The sequence below is a fragment of the Diaporthe citri genome (genome assembly GCF_014595645.1).
Source record: "Diaporthe citri strain NFHF-8-4 chromosome Unknown scaffold_6, whole genome shotgun sequence".
Lineage (NCBI taxonomy): Eukaryota > Fungi > Ascomycota > Sordariomycetes > Diaporthales > Diaporthaceae > Diaporthe > Diaporthe citri.
The window spans coordinates 2013386-2032539 of record NW_025064851.1 but is presented as its reverse complement, the minus strand read 5'-3'; the positions used below and the strand labels follow the sequence as shown (position 1 = coordinate 2032539).

The 19154-nt window shown below is 55.8% G+C and overlaps 5 protein-coding genes across 5 annotated transcripts; 4 read left to right on the top strand and 1 right to left on the bottom strand.

The window, feature by feature from the left end:
- Positions 1-442: 442 nt before the first annotated feature.
- On the top strand, positions 443-8680 carry INS49_012587 (uncharacterized protein; the record flags this gene model as incomplete). The annotated part of the gene is made up of 4 exons (XM_043173290.1): positions 443-575; positions 656-2742; positions 2803-8055; positions 8120-8680. 4 exons carry the CDS (start codon positions 443-445, stop codon positions 8678-8680), a joined length of 8034 nt encoding a protein of 2677 aa, XP_043022587.1.
- Positions 8681-9782: 1102 nt separating this feature from the next.
- On the top strand, positions 9783-10475 carry INS49_012586 (uncharacterized protein; the record flags this gene model as incomplete). Its single annotated transcript, XM_043173289.1, has 1 exon — positions 9783-10475. The coding sequence occupies one exon, from the start codon at positions 9783-9785 to the stop codon at positions 10473-10475; it is 693 nt and encodes a 230-aa protein (XP_043022586.1).
- Positions 10476-10842: 367 nt separating this feature from the next.
- INS49_012585 (uncharacterized protein) lies at positions 10843-11878 on the top strand (the record flags this gene model as incomplete). The annotated part of the gene is made up of 4 exons (XM_043173288.1): positions 10843-10916; positions 11088-11357; positions 11504-11654; positions 11723-11878. The coding sequence occupies 4 exons, from the start codon at positions 10843-10845 to the stop codon at positions 11876-11878; spliced, it is 651 nt and encodes a 216-aa protein (XP_043022585.1).
- A 1527-nt stretch (positions 11879-13405) lies between these two features.
- INS49_012584 (uncharacterized protein) lies at positions 13406-15250 on the top strand (the record flags this gene model as incomplete). Its single annotated transcript, XM_043173287.1, has 4 exons — positions 13406-13720; positions 13753-13846; positions 13903-14040; positions 14103-15250. 4 exons carry the CDS (start codon positions 13406-13408, stop codon positions 15248-15250), a joined length of 1695 nt encoding a protein of 564 aa, XP_043022584.1.
- A 428-nt stretch (positions 15251-15678) lies between these two features.
- INS49_012583 (uncharacterized protein) lies at positions 15679-19154 on the bottom strand (the record flags this gene model as incomplete). Its single annotated transcript, XM_043173286.1, has 2 exons — positions 15679-18890; positions 18974-19154. 2 exons carry the CDS (start codon positions 19152-19154, stop codon positions 15679-15681), a joined length of 3393 nt encoding a protein of 1130 aa, XP_043022583.1.

Below are 19154 nucleotides of genomic sequence, written 5' to 3'. Positions count from 1 at the left end.
GCATGGTTGGGTTGGGAGGAGGGTGGGATGTGATGACATGCCCCTTGTTGTCCAGGATGCAGCTCCAGAAAAAGATTGTGAACCCCGCCTGCCCGCCCAGAGAGGGTCGGCCGAAAGCCCTGACGTCCGGCCCTGCAGGATTGGAGCTGCCCCACCAAGGTTCTCAGTTCTTAGCGGCTGAGTCTTTCGGCGAGGAAACATCCAACTGGACCGAACCCAAGCTTCATTAGCTGGCAAGGAGCGAGCGAGCGAGGCACACACGAGTTGAGGTTCATGTTGGATGACCGTATGATAGATACCCCCCTTACGCATGGACTGAGCTTTCTTAGAATTTCCAAGAGAAGTCCTCTGTTTTCCTGCTGTCTGCTGTCCCATTTTCCTCCTCTTTCTCTCTCTTTCGGCCGCTGCGCCATGCGCACGCGAACACCAGCCTCCGCACAAGATGACTGAAGTCGCTGTGAACGGCGCCGCCCCGGCCTTGGACCTCAAGGCCACCAAGGCCGCCTTGACGTCCTCCTCGACCTCGTCTAGGATCGCTTCACTGCGAGCCGTCGACGACAAACTCTCTCAAAACGGTATATCCCAACCAACCAAGCTTTCCTACCACGCCATTGCTACTCGGGACAGCCCACGCTGACAAGGACTCCCTCCGTAGCCCTTGATAAACAAATACAATTGCAGCTCCTCAAGCTCCTGTTTTGGACACACTCCTTCTACCGCGACCGCGCCTCGCGTCTGGCTGTGCAACAATGCCTCGTATCTATCTGCAAGGAAGGGGACGCCGATCTTTTGGAGCCTCTCGTGGCTGCCATCCGACGAGAAAGCCCCAAGCCAGGCATTGCGCCGAGCAACGCGTTCGTGCTCGTCGAATGGTGCAGCATACTGGTGCAGAATCTGGCTGGCACGACTCTCTGGGAAAAGTTTGGCAAGGATATCACAGTGGCCACGGCTGAGGCTTTGGACAAGTGCTGCTCTCCTGCGTCGAAAGCTGGCGTCGCCCACTCGGCCCTTGTGGTGACCCGGCGTGGCTACCGCAAGCTGTTCACCGTGTCGGACAACCGAGAGAAGACGATCACCGAGTCTGTCCAGTCGCTTTCCGCCAAGGCTGCCCAACCAACGCCCAAGAACGCAATCATGCTCGGCATCATAGCAGGAGTGTCCTCGCGGCAGCCCGAATCAAAACCAATACTGGAGAAGCTCAAATCCGACTACTTCACCTTCTATACGCGAGAGATCGTTGGATCCAAGTCTCCAGTCCCGAAATATCTCGCCGCTGGCCTGGGCGACTTCTTCTCTGATTTCGTGACCCCCGAGGAGCTCGAGACGGAGGTGGTTGCGTCGCTGAAGAAAGGACTCTTACGGGCTCCCGAGGTTGTTCTCAACGATCTCATCACACCCTTGATCTCAAGCCTCCCGAGCGATTGGGATTTGTCCAATGTACTCCATGGCCATCTGCTCAAGCCCCTGCTGTCCAATCTTCAATCGTCCAACGCAGTCATTCGCGCAGGCGCCGTCAACGCCTTCCGCGTGATTGCGCAACGTTGCCGTGATTCCGGTATGCTGGGCAAGGCCGCCGACGATATCCTTGCGCCACTGAAGGCTGGCAAGCTTACTTCGCCTGACCACAGAGTCCTCCATTGCGAATTGCTGCTCTCATTACCCGTCTCCGGAGCGATTGCCGGTAAGGTTGTTGCCGCTTTGCCAACGCCGATTGGAAAGGAAGGCAACGAGGCCGCCTTGAATGCTGAGACGTCGGCTCTGAGCAGGGCGGTGAAGGCTCTCCTGACTGAGGACTCAGAGCTTCCCAAAGCTGTGACCGATGCTTTCTCCAAAGGCCTCGCTGACAAGAAGCTGTCTTCACGACGCATCTGGACCATGAACGCTGGTGACATCCTGGAATCATTCAAGTCAGATGAATTCCGAACACCAGCCTTCGTCAAATTCGCCGAATCAACTCTGCCTGCCCTCTTGGACAACTTCAATGACGTGATCGGAAATCCTCTGAAAGCATCGCAAGATGGTACCATCATAGCGGCATACGTTGTGTGTGCAGTCGCACCTCTCATACTCAAGTATGAGAGCAACCAGAAGTTGAACGCCTTGTCCAAGAAGTTTTCTGTCTCCAAACACTGCTTGGAGCTCCAGCCCAAGCCTTCTTTCCTCCTAAACCCTCGTGTCTACACTAAGATCTCTTCCGATGATGATGCGAGGTGGCTCCTCAGAGCGTTGTCAGCCGTTGCTCCGTCACTTCCTACTGGCAATTCCTCGGCCGTCGGTTCTGCGTGGGCTCATGCCTTCATCTACCTCATTTGCTCCACGACGGTTAGCCCTAAACTTCGGAAGGAATCTGCGGACAATCTCTCTGCCTTGTATCTGAATGCTCCAGACAAGATAGCAGGCATTGTTGTTGGCGGAGTCTGGTCCTGGATTCAGGCTGTCGAATCCGCCGACAAGGACAGCGCCCCAGTACTGGCAAAGATTGACAATGGCAACTTGCACACAACTCTTAGGTCGATTTGCTTGGTACCGGCGGACCTCCAAAAAGGTTCTGTAGCTTTCAGTCAGGAACAGCTGGAGCAGCAAATGTGCTCTATGCTCGTCTTCACAAGATCACGTCTCATACCTCGCATCTCATGGATCGAAGTATGCCTGCGAACCGGGTTGGACCCGGGTGAGTTGGCGAAGAAACATGAAAAGATCTTACTAGACGAGATCGTCAAACACTCCGACTTCTCCCAGCCGGTAAGCAAGGCCCGCGTGATCATTCCAATGCAGGATCGCTGACTGACCACACCAAATCAGCTCTCTGTCAAGGAAGCTTCGTATGACGCTGCCGCAGAACTTGCTTTCGTCGCACCAGATACCATAACGCCGCGTATCGAAGAGTTGGTAAGGAGAGATCTGGACGTAGCCAAGCTCGACGATATCGGCCCAATGGAAGCCGCTATCTTTCGCACCCCTGAGGGTACGGCATTCGTCGATGTCTTGGCCAAGAAGGCGAACGAGGTGCCCAACAAGAACCAGAAAGACTACGATACTCTCAAATGGGAAGAGGAATTGAGGGCCCAATTAGCGGCCAAGAAGGGCGTGCAAAAGAAGCTCACAGCAGAGGAGCAAGCAAAGGTCAACGCGCAGCTCAAGAAAGAGTCTCAAATTCGACAGAGGGTCCAAGAGGCTGCTGCACAACTGCTGCGAGGCATCGGTGTTATTCGGGCTCTGGCCACCGGTCCGCCTACAGATGCGTCTCTCTGGATGGGCACAGCCGTGGAATCGCTCTTAAAAGCGCTTGATGCTGGTGCAGGTCTGATTACCGGTGACGCTGCGCCACTAGCCTATATCGCGCTGGCTGAGAGGATCTCGGACAGGCTGGGCTCCATGCGACCGTTTGTTGGTGTTGCGACTTTAAGAGCTCATGAAGTCAGCACGCTTCCCGAGAATCTCACGCAGGAGAGCTTTGAGGACCTGGTCACTCGCGTACTGTACCGCCTACGGTTCGCCGGCGAGCAACGTCCATTCGACACTGTGTCGCTTATCTACATCCTGCCATTGGTCCTCTCTGTCATTCGCAAGGGGGGTTTCGGCGCGTCAGTGGATGACCGTGATGCGCAACTAGTACTGGCCATCGAGTTCATACAATTCCACACAGACGTCTGCGAAGACGTGACGGTGCCGCGAGCGGAACTGCTGTCTGCACTCATCTTCTCGATGCAGCAATACGCGCAGCACTACAAGATCGCCAAAGACTGTTTTGCGGACCTCGTGCGTTGCATCGCCCCTAACATCAGCCATGACGAGCTTGGTGTACTCTGCCGAGGCGCCATTGTTCCGCAAACATCAGTGAGAACTACCGTCCTCCAAAGCATCAGTGCCGAGGTGGATATGACCGATCTTGGTTTCTCAGAAGAAATCTGGCTGGCCTGTCACGATGACATCGACGAAAACATAAACTTCGGAAAAGAAATCTGGCAGGAAAGCGAATATGAAGTGTCGGCTGAAGTCCCATTCAAGACGCTCCCATATGTAGAGAGCAAGGACGGGCAGCTTCGCCGGGCCGCTGCGAGATCCCTAGCTGAGGCGGTCCACATGCACCCATCAACGATGCAGGGAGTGCTCGAGCAGCTTCGGTCGTCTTATGTCGAGTTGGCCAAGCCTAGGAAGCAGGAGCTAGATGCATTTGGCATGCCCAAGAAAATGGACTTGGCCGATCCCTGGGAGGCTAGACACGGCATCGCAGTCGCTTTCAAAGAGCTCGCGCCCTACCTGGAGAAATCGAAGCTGGATGACTTCTTCTCTTACCTGATTGAGAAAGGCCCTCTTGGAGATCGCAATGCCACAGTCAGAAGCGAAATGTTGGAGGCTGCGAACAACGCCATCACTATCCACGGAAAGACAATCTTGGACAAGCTCATGCGGACGTTTGAGCAAACGCTGGAGGTGCCAGACAGAGGCTCAGAAGCAGGCGACCGGGTGAATGAGGCAGTGATCATTATGTATGGTACGCTTGCCCGTCATCTGCAGCCAGGCGACAAAAAGATCGCTACTGTCATTGAACGACTATTAGCCACGCTGAACACGCCGTCCGAGACTGTTCAATATGCTGTGGCTGAGTGTCTGCCGCCGCTTGTGCGAACTTGCGGCGACAAATCGTCCAAGTACTTTGACCAAATTCTTGAGACTCTCCTCACCTCCAAGAAGTACGCCGAACAACGTGGTGCGGCCTACGGTCTTGCTGGTCTGGTCCTTGGGCGAGGCATAACTTCCTTGAAGGATTACCGAATCATGAGCACTCTGAAGGGTGCAAGTGAGAATAAGAAAGAAGTCACCCAGAGGGAGGCCGGGCTGCTGGCGTACGAGCTCTTGTCTACCATTCTGGGGCGCTTATTTGAGCCGTACGTTATCCAGATCGTGCCACAGCTGCTTACTGGCTTTGGCGATGGCAACGCAAATGTTCGTGATGCATCTTTGGCAGCGGCGAAAGCATGCTTCGCTCAATTGAGTTCCTATGGTGTCAAAAAGATCTTGCCCACTCTCCTAGACGGTCTCGAGGAAGACCAATGGCGTAGCAAGAAGGGCGCTTGCGATCTTCTCGGTGCCATGGCCTATCTAGACCCGGAGCAGCTGGCAAACAGCTTGCCTGAGATCATTCCACCACTCACTGCGGTTCTGAACGACAGTCACAAGGAGGTCCGTTCTGGTGCCAAGCAGAGTCTGAAGAGATTCGGTGAAGTCATCAACAATCCAGAAGTCAAGAGTCTCGTCGACATCCTCCTCAAGGCCCTGAGCGACCCTACCAAGTACACAGACGACGCCTTGGACTCGCTCATCAAAGTCCAGTTCGTTCATTATCTGGACGCGCCATCGCTGGCCCTCGTCAGCCGCATATTGCAGCGTGGTCTAGGAGACAGGTCCAACACAAAGCGCAAGGCAGCCCAGGTTATCGGCAGCTTGGCCCATCTCACCGAGAAGAAAGATATTCTTGCCCACCTGCCTGTCCTTGTCGCAGGTCTCAAGCTGGCTATTGTCGACCCCGTACCAACAACCCGGGCCACTGCTTCGAGGGCCTTGGGGTCTCTCGTCGAGAAGCTTGGAGAGGACGCCTTGCCGGATCTCATTCCTCAGCTCATGCAGACCCTCAAGTCCGACACAGGTGCCGGCGACCGTCTTGGTTCCGCGCAAGCCCTATCCGAAGTTCTGGCTGGACTGGGAACATCGAGGCTCGAAGAGACACTGCCCACAATTCTGCAGAACGTCGAGTCTTCCAAGGCTGCCATCCGCGAAGGATTTATGTCATTGTTCATCTTCTTGCCCGTGTGCTTTGGAAACAGCTTTGCCAACTACCTCGGCAAGATCATTCCACCTATCTTATCTGGTCTGGCAGATGAAATTGAGTCGATCCGTGAAACGGCACTGCGTGCTGGTAGATTGCTCGTCAAGAACTTTGCTGTTCGGGCTGTGGATCTCCTGCTTCCCGAGCTCGAGCGCGGTCTGGCCGATGACAGCTACAGGATTCGTCTCAGCTCAGTCGAGCTTGTCGGAGACCTTCTCTTCAACCTTACTGGTATCACTGGCAAGGAAGACGTGGAGGATATGGAGGAGGAGACCATCCGCGAACACGGTGCGAATCTCCGTGAGGTTCTCGGTGAAGAGAAGCGTAACAAAGTCCTATCCGCGCTTTACATCTGCCGCAATGATACAGCCGGCGCAGTCCGCTCCGCCGCCATCAGCGTCTGGAAGGCCCTTGTTTCCAGCCCCAAGACCCTCAAGGAGCTGGTGCCGACTCTCACTCAGCTCATCATTCGCCGTCTTGGCAGCGCAAACATGGAGCACCGTGTTATTGCCAGTAACGCACTGGGAGAGCTTATTCGCAGAGCTGGTGACGGTGTGCTCTCGAGCCTGCTGCCAACTCTCGAGGAGGGTCTCCAGATCTCTACCGACACTGATGCCAGACAAGGTATCTGCCTCGCTCTAAAGGAACTGATTGCATCCGCGTCTCCAGAGGCTCTGGAGGACCACGAGAAGGTCCTTATTTCTGTGGTCCGGACCGCACTCACCGACTCGGACGAGGACGTCCGGGAGGCTGCTGCCGAGGCCTTCGACTCGCTGCAGCAGATTCTTGGAAAGCGTGCTGTCGACCAAGTCTTGCCTTTCTTGCTTAGCCTCCTTCGATCCGAAGAGGATGCGGACAATGCGCTGCAAGCCCTTCTGACGCTCCTGACGGAAACGACTCGGTCCAACATCATTCTGCCGAACCTAATCCCAACTCTCATTGCGCCTCCAATCTCAGCATTCAACGCGAAGGCGTTGGCATCTCTGTCCAAGGTGGCTGGCGCAGCCATGAACCGCCGCCTGCCTGGCATTATCAACTCCCTCATGGACAACATCATCAATTCTACCGACGATGAGCTACGTAAGGATCTTGACAAGTCGTTCGACACTGTCATTTTGTCGATCGACGAGTATGATGGCTTGAACACGACTATGAACGTTCTGCTGCAGCTCATGAAGCACGAGGACCACCGCAAGCGAGCATCCACTGGGCAACATCTTGCAACTTTCTTCGCTCAAGCAGATGTGGATTACTCTCGCTACAACCAGGACATCATCCGTTCCCTACTCATCTCCTTCGATGACCGGGATAAGGAAGTCGTCAAGGCCGCTTGGGGCGCGCTGAGCGAGTTCACTAAGCACCTCAAGAAAGAAGAGATGGAGGCCTTGGTATCATCCACAAGACAGACTCTGCTCCAAGTCGGCGTTGCTGGCTCCAACCTGCCAGGTTTCGAGCTGCCAAAGGGTATCAATGCTATTCTGCCGATCTTCCTCCAAGGTCTCATGAATGGCACACCCGACCAGCGCACGACAGCTGCCCTTGCTATCTCTGATATTGTTGACAGGACGAGTGAGGCCTCGCTCAAGCCCTTTGTCACACAGATCACGGGTCCGCTCATCCGTGTCGTCTCAGAGCGGTCTACTGACGTCAAGTCTGCAATTCTCTTGGCCCTCAACAACTTGCTGGAGAAGATGCCTACCGCGCTCAAGCCTTTCTTGCCTCAGCTCCAGCGTACATTTGCCAAGTCTTTGGCTGATACCTCTAGCGAGCTGCTGCGGACTCGTGCGGCAAAGGCCCTTGGTACTCTGATCAAGTTCACGCCACGTGTCGATCCCCTCGTCGCGGAGCTTGTCACTGGTTCCAAGACATCCGACCCAGGTGTCAAGACTGCCATGCTCAAGGCACTTTACGAGGTTGTCAGCAAGGCTGGCGCCAACATGGGCGAGTCGTCACGAACAGCTGTTTTGGGTCTTATTGACACGGAACCTGATGAGCGAGACCACAACATGACCATCACCAACGCAAAGTTGCTTGGTGCACTGTTGAAGAATGTCCCAGAGGAGGTAGCGCAGAGTCTGCTGAAGAGCCGGGCCATGACAACCAACTTCAGCCACTCCTCCGTCCTGGCGCTCAACGCGGTGTTATTGGAGTCACCGTCGCTGTTGCTGGACAGCCCACTAGCCGAGGACTTGCCCGAGCTGCTAACCCAGGGCATGTCTCACAAGGAGGTAAGCACAAATTCAGCACCTGAGGGACCCCTCATATGACAGCATATGCTAACTCGCTTCGCAGCCCTTCATCGCCGAGAACTTCATCCTCGCAACCGGAAAGTACCTCCTGTCCGATTCGCCAAAGTCTTTCGAATCAACCAAGTCCATCTTCGAATCCCTTGCCGCCCTGATCCCTCCCGGCGAAGCAGCCGACTCGCGACGCCTGTCGCTGGTTGTCGTCCGCACCGTCTCGCGCGCACACATGGACATGGTGCGGCCACACCTGGCGCTCCTTGCGCCGCCCGTGTTTGCCTCGGTGAGAGATATGGTCATCCCGGTCAAGCTCGCGGCGGAGGCGGCCTTCGTGGGGCTGTTCAACGTGGTGGAGGAGGAGAGCAAGGTGTTCGACAAGTTCATCGCTGGCGACGGCGCCTCCAACCTGCCACCCAACACGAAGCGAAGCATGGGTGACTACTTCAAGCGCGTGGCGCTGAGGCTGGGCAGCCAGGCGAGGGAGAGGAGAGAGGCCGAGGGCGGTGTCTCTGGCACCCTGGGCCTGACAGGCGATGAGGTGGAGGACGAGAAGGAGATCTGGAGTGTGGGCAAGGTTGATGTTGGTGGGGATGTGTTTGGGAAGGAATAGGCGGTCGAGGATAGGGGCATTTTATGAAAAAGTTTGAGGGTTCTGATTTGTTTAAGGCATTGCTGGGAGTGTAGATGATTAAAAAGTAAATGATTGTATTGCATCCAATCCCTTGGCAAGCCCTGGTAAGAGGCGTCTATTGTTCGCTTCTCTCTAAGTACCTCGGACTTTGGGAAAGAGACTTGATGTCAGTCACCCATCGGTCTGAATTGTGTAAAAGCTGCTTCGACAGGGCAGTATTCTGAAGCTGAACAGAATTCTCAATATCCCTTGCCCATTTTAGGGACGTAGTTCTAAAGGCATTATGTGGTACACGGCCACCCGGTCATTGCTTTTCAGCGTTTACCTAGGGAGGCGCCCACTTTCGACCCCAGCGCTTTGCCTATAACGCAGTTATGTCTGGTTCTCAGATGAATGCAGATCATGACCATTCGTGCTTAACTATAGTATGACACTTGAGAGACGGCCAAGTCACGAAACTCTGAATTAAGCACTGCGTCAAGGACTGACTATCATGTATGAACAACAGCCAGTCGTTGGAGGAATAAAAAGAGCGTTGCAAGGTTAACCTTGTAAGTCCAGATACATAAAACCTTCTCCCTGATGAAGATTTGACTGGTTAGCCTGTGTACTTCAAGGCCAATGAATCTTAACTGATTGGACAGTACTTCGAAAGATGCTTGATTCGATGATCACTTCAGTCACGTATGGCGGTATAATCTTGCACAAGATAATTTCCTACAGGATTGCTGTACCCGTATAGTATACTCTTCGAGGCATTTCTGCAGCATTTGAAGGACCTACGTAATGAATTGCATCGGATAATTTAAGGTGGCAACTTCATCTTGGTTGAGTTGCCGTATGATCCAAGTGATAACCTCACAGGCTGATTCTTTCTTTGTGTTTTCGCCTTGTCCCGGAGTCTCGAGAATTGTGATGAGTCACCCGGGGAGCTGAAGCTGAGCCTCACTAGCTCGGGCGTACATTTACTATGCAGCCCGATCTGCCTGAGTACCAGGTACTAGAAGCCAACGTTGACTTTCCACTGCTACTTGTGCAGTAACCACAGTGGCATCACGTCTGGCAGAAACAAGTCTTGAGAATGTCTACAAAGAGTAACAACACTAAGAAGAGGAAGACACCATCGACAAACTCGTCCAGGCCGAACAAGCGAGCGGCAGCCATGCCACGAACGACAAGCTCATCATCCCCAGACGGCGGGCCGATATACTTCTGGAGGGAGACCGAGGAGCCCTACGGATGGATGTCACAATGGTATGCATATGAGATGCGAGACGGATCAGACGGCGCCATCGTCTACCCGACAGCGGAACACTACATGATGTACCAAAAGGCGAGGCTCTTCGGCGACGACAAGGTCGCAGGCGAGGTCCTCGCCGGCTCGGAGCTGCACCCGCGTAAGATCAAGACTCTGGGGCGCAAGGTGGTCGGATTTGATGAGACAACTTGGGTGGCCGAGAGGGAGAGGATCGTGCAAGAGGGGACCTGGTTGAAGATGACGAAGCCTGCTCATGACGGGCAGGTAAATCTTGGGGAGTTGCTCCTAGCGACAGGAGACAGGGAGTTGGTTGAGGCAAGCCCGTACGATCAGGTGTGGGGCGTGGGGTTCCGAGCCCAAGATGCTGAGAGGAATAGGGAGCGCTGGGGATTGAATCTATTGGGCAAGGCGTTGATGGCCGTCCGCGAGAGGCTCAGGGAGGACAGCGGGGAGCGTAAGGGAGTTATAGAGGCGAAGGGAGAGGCTGCAGGAAAGGAGGCAGGTGAGGAAGATTGATACACATTGATTACTTTGGCTGTTAATAAGCTCGCATCGTTGGAACTCAAAGCATTGCTGGTCTAAGTGCTGGAAGCTTGAGGTAGAAGTACTGTCTCTACTCCATGATAATCCAAGCTCGGCAGGCCGCTTGCAGTGTCCGGGTCACGTGCCAAGTCAGGCGGCCCTTAACAATTTCTTCGCTTGGTGGCTTCCACACCAAAGCGGGGGGCCAGCGGTCGTTCGTCTCGAAATTAGCAAGGCAGGCCAACACCACCTGCTGCTTTCCCTCCTGGAAACTTTTTTCGAAGCCCAGCCCCATCCTCAACCCGACAAATCACCGACAACGGCCATCATCAGCAAGTGCAGTCAAGATGTGAGTGCCCGAATGCCACTTTCCGACCGATTTCGAGAACGCCTGGACGACGGAGATTGGTGCATGGGCTTGTTGGTCGAGGTGCGGTCTGTGAACGGGCAATCGGGAGCCATTGCACCTCGCTATCGATGACGCCTTCACAAACGGCCCTCGGCCAACAACGCCATCAACACCACGTCGGACCCATCTCGGACTTCTGGGCCAGGTCCCCAGCGAGACAGAGTGGAAGGCTGACATGTCAATTTTCTGCTGCACAGGGTCAACTTGGTCACCCAGAAGCGCCTCGCGGCCGATGTCCTCGGCTGCGGTGAGCGCAAGATTTGGCTCGATCCCAACGAGGTCAACGAGATCTCCAACGCCAACTCCCGCCAGTCTATCCGCAAGCTCGTTGCCGATGGCCTCATCATCCGAAAGCCCGTCACCATGCACTCGCGTGCCCGCGCGCGTGAGCTGAACCTTGCCCGACGGATTGGTCGCCACCGTGGTTTCGGAAAGAGGAAGGGTACCGCCGATGCCCGTATGCCTGAGTATGTCTTCCTACCAAGGAACAACCCCGATCGATGAGAGCCCGGATTCTGGAATGATCAGCGGTACATTGATACCAAAAAGAGCATGGAATAATTGTCTGAGGGCATAATCTGGGCTGGCTAGGGGCTAACCTGACAAACTACAGGCAAGTCCTCTGGATGCGTCGCCAGCGTGTTCTCCGCCGTCTCTTGGTCAAGTACCGTGCCAGCGGCAAGATCGACAAGCACCTTTACCACGAGCTGTACCACGCCGCCAAGGGTAACTCCTTCAAGCACAAGCGCGCCCTGGTTGAGCACGTACGTACACACCCTGATATCTATTCGGACCACGCGGGAATGGCCAGACTGACATGTTCTGTTTTCAGATCCACCGCGCCAAGGCCGAGAAGGCCCGTGAGAGGCAGCTCAAGGAGGAGATGGACGCCAAGCGTGCGAAGACCAAGGCGGCCCGCGAGCGCAAGGTGGAGCGACAGACGGCGAAGCGGAACGCGCTGATGGAGGGTCTGGAGGAGGAGAAATAAACGCATCAAGACGGCAACTGACGAAACATTCCTCTACTTCCTTACTGAAAGAAGCTGTCTTCGGAAAGGGATCCTGCATTCGGAGTAATCGGTTGGGTCGCTGCTCAGTACATATTTCTCTAAATCCTACAAGGTCTTCTAGAGAAGTGCTGTCTCTTGACGGGGGTTTCTGGCAAGTTTTTACGGCATTGAAAACGGGATCAATGAGCTGCGAACAAATTTCACGGATGGTTTCCTTGTTTATGAAACACTACAACTCGCCAGCCCACAACGTGACCTCGCTGGCCTTGAATTGCACGACTACCCTGTTAGATAGGCAGACAGTCGGGCCATCGCTCCACAATGCAAAACAGCTTGCAAAGCACTTTTTGACTGTGTTCGGAATCTGGGGAAACTGCCGTACCAGCTTAAGCCGAGGCCTGATACGGAGGTGTGGTCGCCGTGTCCTCTTGCGCTACAGAGAATCGTCACTGAACAGCATCCATCTGTGCCTCAAGCACCGACATCGTAACCCACGGCCTCAATTCACCACTCAGACAACGATTGCGTGCTTCTGCGCATGAAAACTGGTGATACGATTTCAACTTCTGCCTCCTCGTCTGGCCATCTACCAGTCTACGCAGCAGAGATCACCCTGAGCAGCAAAACAGTACCCAGGTAGCAAAGGACAAGTGCGTTCGGTCCAACGCTCACTGGAGCATCGACCCAGCACAAGCCCGCCACTCGAAACACGCAAGGCCGCCATTAGACATTCGATTACTTGATCAGGGAACCTATCTAGATTGAAGAGCAAGGTACAGCGTCCTGAGTCGGACAAGTCATTGGGAGGGCAAAGATAGGGTGAGAAGAGGGCCGACACAGGCCGATCAACCAAAATGTTGGGTCAGAGGCTTCAAATTGTCTCTTGTCAAGGTGGTGAAGCGCCGCCAGAGACATTTCAGCATGCTCCCGCCGAAGCGGAAAACCAGATATGCTATCAGGACGGCTTCGTCATCCCCAAATTAGTTGTTAGGGAAGGGAAAAAGAGAAAAAGAAAGATAGAAAATTCGGTGGAGCTGGCGTCGAAGATATTTCGAATTGGAGCTGGCCCGTGCGCTGTGGGCTTTCGGGGTGGGCAGGGGTTCCGGGTCTCACTGTGGAGCTAGGTCCTCTGTAGCGCATCGCAGCGGGTGCCGAGGGGCGGGGTTTGCAGCTAGGTTGACCCGGATCGTTGATCGATTTCCTGGAGTCACGAATCACGATAACATCCATTCTCCGTGTCAGCCCATCACCGACACCGGTGCCATTGTTGCCATCCACTGCCTCTCCGGCCCGGTTCATAGGACTGGCCTCCTCGTGCCCTCCGAGAACCCGCTCTCCCTCCGAGCTCCCACAATGACCCTATGAGCTTCTGGTGAGGTCCCCGTTCTTCCAGGAGCTTCAATTGGCAATCCAGACAAGGAGAACAGCACAGCTAACTCGTCAGTGGTGTGCCATATCGCTGTCGTTAGGCTTGCTTGCAAGTGGTAGAGCGACCTTCCCATCACCATGTCGACTTCCCTCTTCCGAGGCGCTTCGCGCCTCCTCCGATCTGTGCCAAGACGGTCATCATACCTTCAACAGAGTGGCGCGCCGTTCAGACGATGCGTGTCTTCGCTGAACGTCGAGAGCCAGCAGAAAGTGCGCGAAGGATCAACTCCTGTCGCTCCAGAGTCTGCCCCTGCTGACAAGGTCGCTGAACAACAGTTGCTGGCCTCCCATCTGAAGGAGGCCGACCCGGTCATGTATGAGATCATAGAAAATGCAAGTACACCCTCACTTATACCCGTGGGCCCCATCGCGGTGGAGCGAGCTGCGGATAGAGTCAGTTGGGCTGACTGCGCCGGCGCGAACAGGAGAAGAAGAGACAAAAGCACTTTATCAACCTTATTCCTTCCGAGAACTTCACATCTCAGGCCGTTCTGGATGCCTTAGGCAGTCCTATGCAGAGTACGCACGCCAGCTGTTGGTCCAGCCGAGAAACATAGCTGACGTGTGGGTTGCAGACAAGTACTCCGAAGGATATCCCGGAGCTAGGTACTATGGCGGCAACGAGTTCATCGATCAGTCGGAGAGATTATGCCAACAGAGAGCATTGGAGACCTTTGGTCTGGACCCAAACCAATGGGGAGTTAATGTACAATGTCAGTATCCCTCCGCCGTGTTCGAACCCCTGGCTTGTCATAGTGCTGACCGTCTCGTGAAGCCCTTTCTGGCGCGCCCGCCAATCTTTATGTCTATTCGGCCCTGCTGGACAGCCACGACCGTCTTATGGGCCTCGACCTTCCTCACGGCGGACATCTCTCGCACGGTTACCAAACACCGACCAAGAAGATTTCCATGATCTCAAAATATTTCGAAACCCTTCCATACCGTCTCGACGAGTCAACGGGTTACATTGACTATGCGAAAATGGAGGAGCTTGCGACGCTCTACCGTCCCAAGATCCTCATTGCGGGCACAAGTGCCTACAGCCGCCTGATCGACTACGCACGCATGAAAGAGATCGCCGAGAAGACCAACGCCTACCTTCTCGCCGACATGGCACACATTTCTGGCCTCGTAGCCGCGAAGGTGCTTCCCAGCCCCTTCTCCTTCGCCGATATCGTGACCACCACCACGCATAAGTCTCTCCGAGGGCCTCGCGGCGCAATGATTTTCTACCGAAAGGGAGTTCGCCGTCAGAACCCCAAGACGAAGGAGGACGAGCTGTACAACCTCGAGGGCCCAATTAACTCGTCTGTCTTCCCGGGACACCAGGGCGGTCCCCACAACCACACTATCGCCGCGCTGTCCGTCGCGCTCAAGCAGGCGCAGACGGCAGAGTTCCGCGGATACCAGGAACAGGTTCTCACCAACTCCAAGGCCCTGGCTAAGAGGCTGGGAGGAGACAAGAGCAAGGGTGGGCTGGGCTACAACCTTGTGAGCGGCGGCACGGACAACCACCTGGTGCTGGTGGACCTCAAGCCGCAGGGCATCGACGGCGGGCGTGTCGAGCGCGTGCTCGAGCTCGTCGGCGTCGCGGCCAACAAGAATACCGTGCCCGGCGACAAGTCGGCGCTCTCACCCGGCGGGCTCCGCATGGGCACGCCGGCCATGACGACCCGCGGGTTCAGCGAGGACGACTTTTCGCGCGTGGCGGACATTGTGGACCGGGCCGTGGCGATCGCCAGCCGTGTCAACAAGGCGGCGCGCAAGAACGCCGAGGAGAAGGGCATCAAGCTGCCCGGAAGGGTGAAAGTGTTCCAGGACTACCTTGGGGACGGCGAGAACGAGCCCGAGATAGTCCAGCTCAAGAGCGAGGTGGCCGCCTGGGTCGGGACTTACCCTCTGCCCTGGGACGTGAGGTCGTGAGGAGTTCCCGCTGGGATGGATGCGGGGTGTGAATTGATAGTGCGCGAGCGCAACAGGGCTCGGCGACGGCTTGGACGGGGGCGGTGTAGTAGTTCAACCTTTTGACGCTGGGGGAAAAGGGAGGGAATTCCTCAACGGTCACTCTCACATAGGAGCGTTTCGGGCGTTTTGAGCGGAGACGAGAGGTCTTCGTGTAATCATCAGGCGTTTGTTTCAAGCATCGGCATAAAATACAGCTCTGGTAACGCGTGTATTGGATCAAAGGTAGCAGCAGCAGCAGCATGTGCGATATGCCAAAGGAGTGTCGCACTGTCCCTAACCAGCGCTATGCTCGCGATAATTCCACTCTACTCCAAGATCCTTCCGCATTTGTATATTCCTAAAAGCCGTGTACAACATCCAAACATGAGAACCTCAACAACTCTGTTTTACTTATCGTCATTCTCCCCCTTTTCCCCCAACCCATCATTCTTCGATCCTCCTCCCACTTCATCCTCTTTTACGCCTTTGTCGCTCTGCTTTTCGCCATGGTGCCCTGTCCCCCTGCCCGAACCAGGCGTCGAAGCGCGAGTCGAACCAGGGGTCGACCCCGGCCGGCTCGAGAGCCAGGTGACGTCCCGGCCGAAGACCTCGACGACGCTCTTGCGCCCGGCGAAGTCGACCCAGTACTTCTCAAGCGCTGTGTACCGCGCGCGCTGGGCCCACGACTGCTCAAACCGGGCGTCGGCGGCCCTCCACGTCTCGGTGATGTCGTACAGGACGGGCCATAGGGCGTAGTCGGCGATGGTGGGCTGTTGCTGCCCTCCCGCGCCGTTGCCCGCGAAGAACAGGTCGCCATGCTCGTCGCCGCCGCCGCCGGCGTCCCACAGCGGCCGGAGGTTCTCGGCCATCCAATCGTTGATCTGGACGTAGTTCGCGCTCGCAAAGTCCGAGATGAGGTTGACCCTCTCCTCGTTGGGAATGTCGCGGGCCAGCGCACCCAGGGTGAGGGCTTTCCACTTCTGGCCCAGGGCGAGCGCGGCCTGGAAGCGGGTGAAAACCCTGGCCATGTCGGCCTCTGTACCCTTCTTCTTGGGGTGCCGCGCGTCTAGGTAGAGCATGATGGCGACATCGCCAGTGATGGTCGTCCGCTCGGCGTCATCGAGGACCAACTTCACCGGGACGACGTCTGCTGCATCGCCGTAATTGGTTTTATTCCCTTTGCCTGTGCCGATGGAGCCGTGTGCGTACTGGACCCCGAGCTCAGCCAGCATGATCTTGACGCGCCCGTCCACCACCGTGTCGCCGCAGCCGAAATACCGTGGTGCAGCCTTCATATGGAGAACATCGAAGCCGCCGCCGTAGGCCTCCTCCCAGTTGAACTCGCTCGAGTGATTCTCCTTCCCAAAAGCTTTCAGCAGGGTCACGGCCTCTGGCGTCTGCCCATTGGTGACAGGTCTGGCTCCATCGCGGGTTTTCGATACCGCACCCTGGCCCCATATGACTGGCTCGTCGGGATTATCCGTAGAAGAGAGGAACGTCGCGATGTGGCGGAAGGTCAGGCTGATGCGATATCCGCCGAAGGCAAGTTCGAAGTGTGATTTCTGCGACGTAGGCCGCTTGTCGGGTCGAATGCCGTGGAGCCACTTACTGTTGGTGGCGAGACCCATCCGGACAAGTGAGTTGTGTGGCATGGGGCAGCGGATGGTCTGTCGCTTTGTTGGCGACGGCTCCTCTGGGACTGTCGGTGGTGCGGAGTCACCCGTTGCTGCAGATGGCAGAGAGCCTTCCTTTCCCTTGTCAGGGCTTTCCTTCTCAATCGGAGCATCCCTCTTCGTCCTAAAAGCCATAGTCCTCTCTGCCCCCAAGCTAACATTCGCGATGAACGAGCCCGGGACGACATCCAAGGTCTTGTCACTATGCTCACTGATGTAATCATTGCCGCTTCGGTAGCATTGAATCAGCACGTGGTTCACCTTGTGGCCTACTTTGGCCTCTACCTGTGTCCTAATAGCGTCAACGGCTGGTGTGAATGGTACACAGAGAAGCGCCTCGTCGCTGGGGTGTCGGTAGATGGGCTGCGTGCCATCTTCCAAAAGTTCGCCCTGCACGGCAACGAAGCGTGGGACCTCGCCGCCTTGATGCATCATCTTCTGGAAGTGGACTTCAGAACATAGTCGCTCGAAGAGACCGGAAGCGAGTGGGTCTGGAAGGAAGGAGTGGATGATTGTCGTATCGCCTTCGCAAAGATTTTCGGTCTCGGTGGGCGTACTGCTGCTATTTTTGGGCACTGTCTTGCTCTCTTCTGAACCTCTGGCAATAGTAGTATCTGCCAGAGTCTTTGGGTCCCTCACATCGTTTCCAGCAGGATAAGAGCCTTCTTTCTGGTCATGAGGCGTCTCAGCCGTCAGTAGCTCTTCAGAAGGCACGAATTCCTCCTGTGCCATCTTGACGGGTTTTAGTTTTTCTGGTACAGGTGCTGGTGATTTGGAGGTGAAGAATTGTTTCATGGCTTGCTCTGCGCTGGCGATGGGGTTTCTGCTGGGTTTTGAGCTCCCCTTACTTTCTACGCCATGTTCCGCCTTCGCTTTGTCACTGGGTGACTCATGTCGAGGTGCGCCCATTGTTGCCTTTGTCTGACCGGGTAGAGATGATGTCTCCCTTCGTTGCGCGTTTGCGCGTGGTGTCAAAATTCTACGCTCCGCCTTAGCGCCTGTTTCCTTCACCACGGGTTGTATCGCCTGCTTGGCCTGGTGTTTGGCTGGTTCAGACTCAGACGTTTCATTTGTGGCGAGAGGCTCGACGACACCTGCTGCTGTTGTTTCATGGGTAGGGGAATTGGTGGAATCTGTGGCTTCGGTGTTTAGTCTCAGCTTTTCCATCTCGGGGGAAAGATCTGGCGACAGCGACAATGGCAGGGTAGCAGCGGCAGCAGCAGCATCCTCTGGCTTGCCCTCTTCTCCTGTGCTATCAGGGGCATTGGGTGGCGATAGGGAGTCTGGGCTTTTGGGACGTACGGTAATGCCCTTGCTGGGACCGAGCCTGTTCCCTGCCATCGCCGCCGCAATCAGCTCTGGTGGTATATTAGCTGCACCGCCTGGCATTGGTGCACTCGCCCGAGCCCGCTGATTCAAGTCCAACCGTGACCGTGGTCTCGGCCTTAGGGTGGGCACGATGTCGGCGACAGTTGCGAACTCGCAGCCAGTCATTTCGGTCAGTTTCCTCGTCGCATTCATATGTCTCGCCTCGCTGCGGTAGCCACAGCAGTCCTCCACGATGGTAATGTCGAATCCGTAGCTGCTCGCTGCCAATGCTGTTGCATAGACACTGACATTGGATAAGGCGCCGCAAATGTAGAGCTCGGTTGCGAAGTGCCTCCTGAGCAGTTGTAGGAGCTGGCCGGACTTAAAAGCAGAGTAATACGTTTTCGTCATGGCATAATCCCTTGGGCCCTTGGCTGCTGCCAATTCAGGGAGAAGCTCCGCACCTTTCGTGCCCTTACGGACGCACTGCGGTTTTGTCTTGCCGCTCTGTCCGCCAACTTCGCTCAGGAAGGCCTCCGGATCGGCTTCGAGGGGTGTGTGGATGGCGTGGGCGACGGTCGGGGGGCACGCGCTCGTGCAGCTGCAGCCGCAGCAGAGCCGCCTGGTCTGTTTGGTAGCTGAGGGGTGTCCATGGCCATCATCTGCTGCTCGCCAACTGCACGGCTTGTGTCGAACTGGCTGCGGACCCATACAACCTCACCATAGCCGGAGTTCCGAACGGCGTCGGCTAGCCTGACGACATTGGCGACCATGCCATCCGGTTGGCTGACGACCAGCGCGCCATCATCAGCCAGGAAATCGTTCTGAAAGTCGATGGCTATCAGGGCCTTCTTGGTAGGCACATCCGGGAAGTCGGCGGGGTCGATGGGAAGGAGAGACAT